Below are 1,327 nucleotides of genomic sequence, written 5' to 3' on the forward strand. Positions count from 1 at the left end.
AGCGCTGGCAGAAGACAATGGCGGTGAGGCGGCGGCAGAGGCTCGGGCCGGGCGGCGGGCGAGCGCTGCTGGCCGCGGTGCTGCTGTGCCTGTGCTGCCGGGCGGCGGCGGAGCGGGTCCGCTACTCCATCCCCGAGGAGCTGGGCAGAGGCTCGCTCGTGGGGCCGCTGGCGCGGGATCTGGGGCTCAGCGCGGACGAACTGCCGGCGCGCAAGCTGCAGGTAACGTCTGCCGGTAAGAAGCAGCTGAAATACTTCACGGTGAACGAGGAAAACGGGAACCTGTACGTGAATGAGAGACTGGACCGGGAGGAGATGTGCGGCGAGTCGGCGTCCTGCTCTGTCAGCTTCGAGGCGCTGGTGCACAACCCACTGAACGTTTTCCACGTCGAGGTGTCCCTCGAGGACGTGAATGACAACTCCCCGTCCTTCAGCAAAGCTTCTCTGAACCTCGAGATCGGTGAATGGACGCTTCCTGGCGCTCGTTTTCCTCTGGAGATGGCCAGAGATGCAGACGTGGGAGGGAACTCGCTGCTGAATTACCAGCTCAGCAGTAACCCGTCCTTCAGTCTGGCCATGAAGGAGAATCCCGACGGAAGCAAGCAGCCGGAATTAGTGCTGGAGAAAGCGCTGGACCGGGAGAAGCAGAGCTCCGTTGAGCTGGTGCTGATGGCGGTGGATGGTGGGGATCCCGCGAGGTCCGGGACTGTCCAGGTTCTGGTGACCGTGATGGACTTAAACGACAATCCACCCGTGTTCGGCAAAACCGTCTACGAGGCACGAGTGGCGGAGAACCTGCCAGCGGGGTCGCTGGTGCTGAGGGTGCAGGCGACGGATGCGGACGCGGGATCCAACGGGAAGGTCTCCTACTCCTTTAGCAACGTTCCGGATGTACTCCGCGCTTTGTTCACTGTGGACAGCGAGAGTGGCGAGGTCAGGACGGCGGGTCCCCTCGATTTCGAGGAGAAGAATAAATATATCTTCAGCCTGGAGGCGATGGACGGCGGGGGTTTAGTATCACACTGCAAGGTGCAAATAGAAGTCACGGACGAGAATGACAACGCGCCCGAGATCACGATTCTGTCCCTCTCGAGTCCGGTGCCCGAGGACGCGCCAGTCGGCACCGTGGTGGCCGTGCTAAACGTGAAGGACCCGGATTCCGGCGAGAACGGTCAGGTGTCGTGCGAACTGTCGGGAGAGGCGCCGCTGTCGATCGTGGCGTCGTCGGGCGGCTCGTACAAGGTGGTGACGGCGAGCGCGCTGGACCGCGAGCAGGCGTCCGAGCACCGCGTGACGGTGGTGGCCCGGGACCGTGGGCGGCCGGCGCT

At 63.5% G+C, this 1,327-nt stretch overlaps 1 protein-coding gene across 1 annotated transcript; it reads left to right on the forward strand.

Moving 5' to 3' along the window:
* Nucleotides 1-11: 11 nt before the first annotated feature.
* Nucleotides 12-1,318, forward strand: LOC130588350 (protocadherin gamma-B3-like; the record flags this gene model as incomplete). The annotated part of the gene is made up of 1 exon (XM_057389282.1): nucleotides 12-1,318. A coding segment is annotated over exon 1 (1,301 nt), but the record flags the coding sequence as incomplete, so codon positions are not given.
* Between the last annotated feature and the right edge of the window lie 9 nt (nucleotides 1,319-1,327).

This window comes from Malurus melanocephalus, unplaced genomic scaffold, assembly GCF_030028575.1.
Source record: "Malurus melanocephalus ecotype Western Australia unplaced genomic scaffold, MMel_1.1 scaffold_4527, whole genome shotgun sequence".
NCBI classification, from domain to species: Eukaryota; Metazoa; Chordata; class Aves; order Passeriformes; family Maluridae; genus Malurus; species Malurus melanocephalus.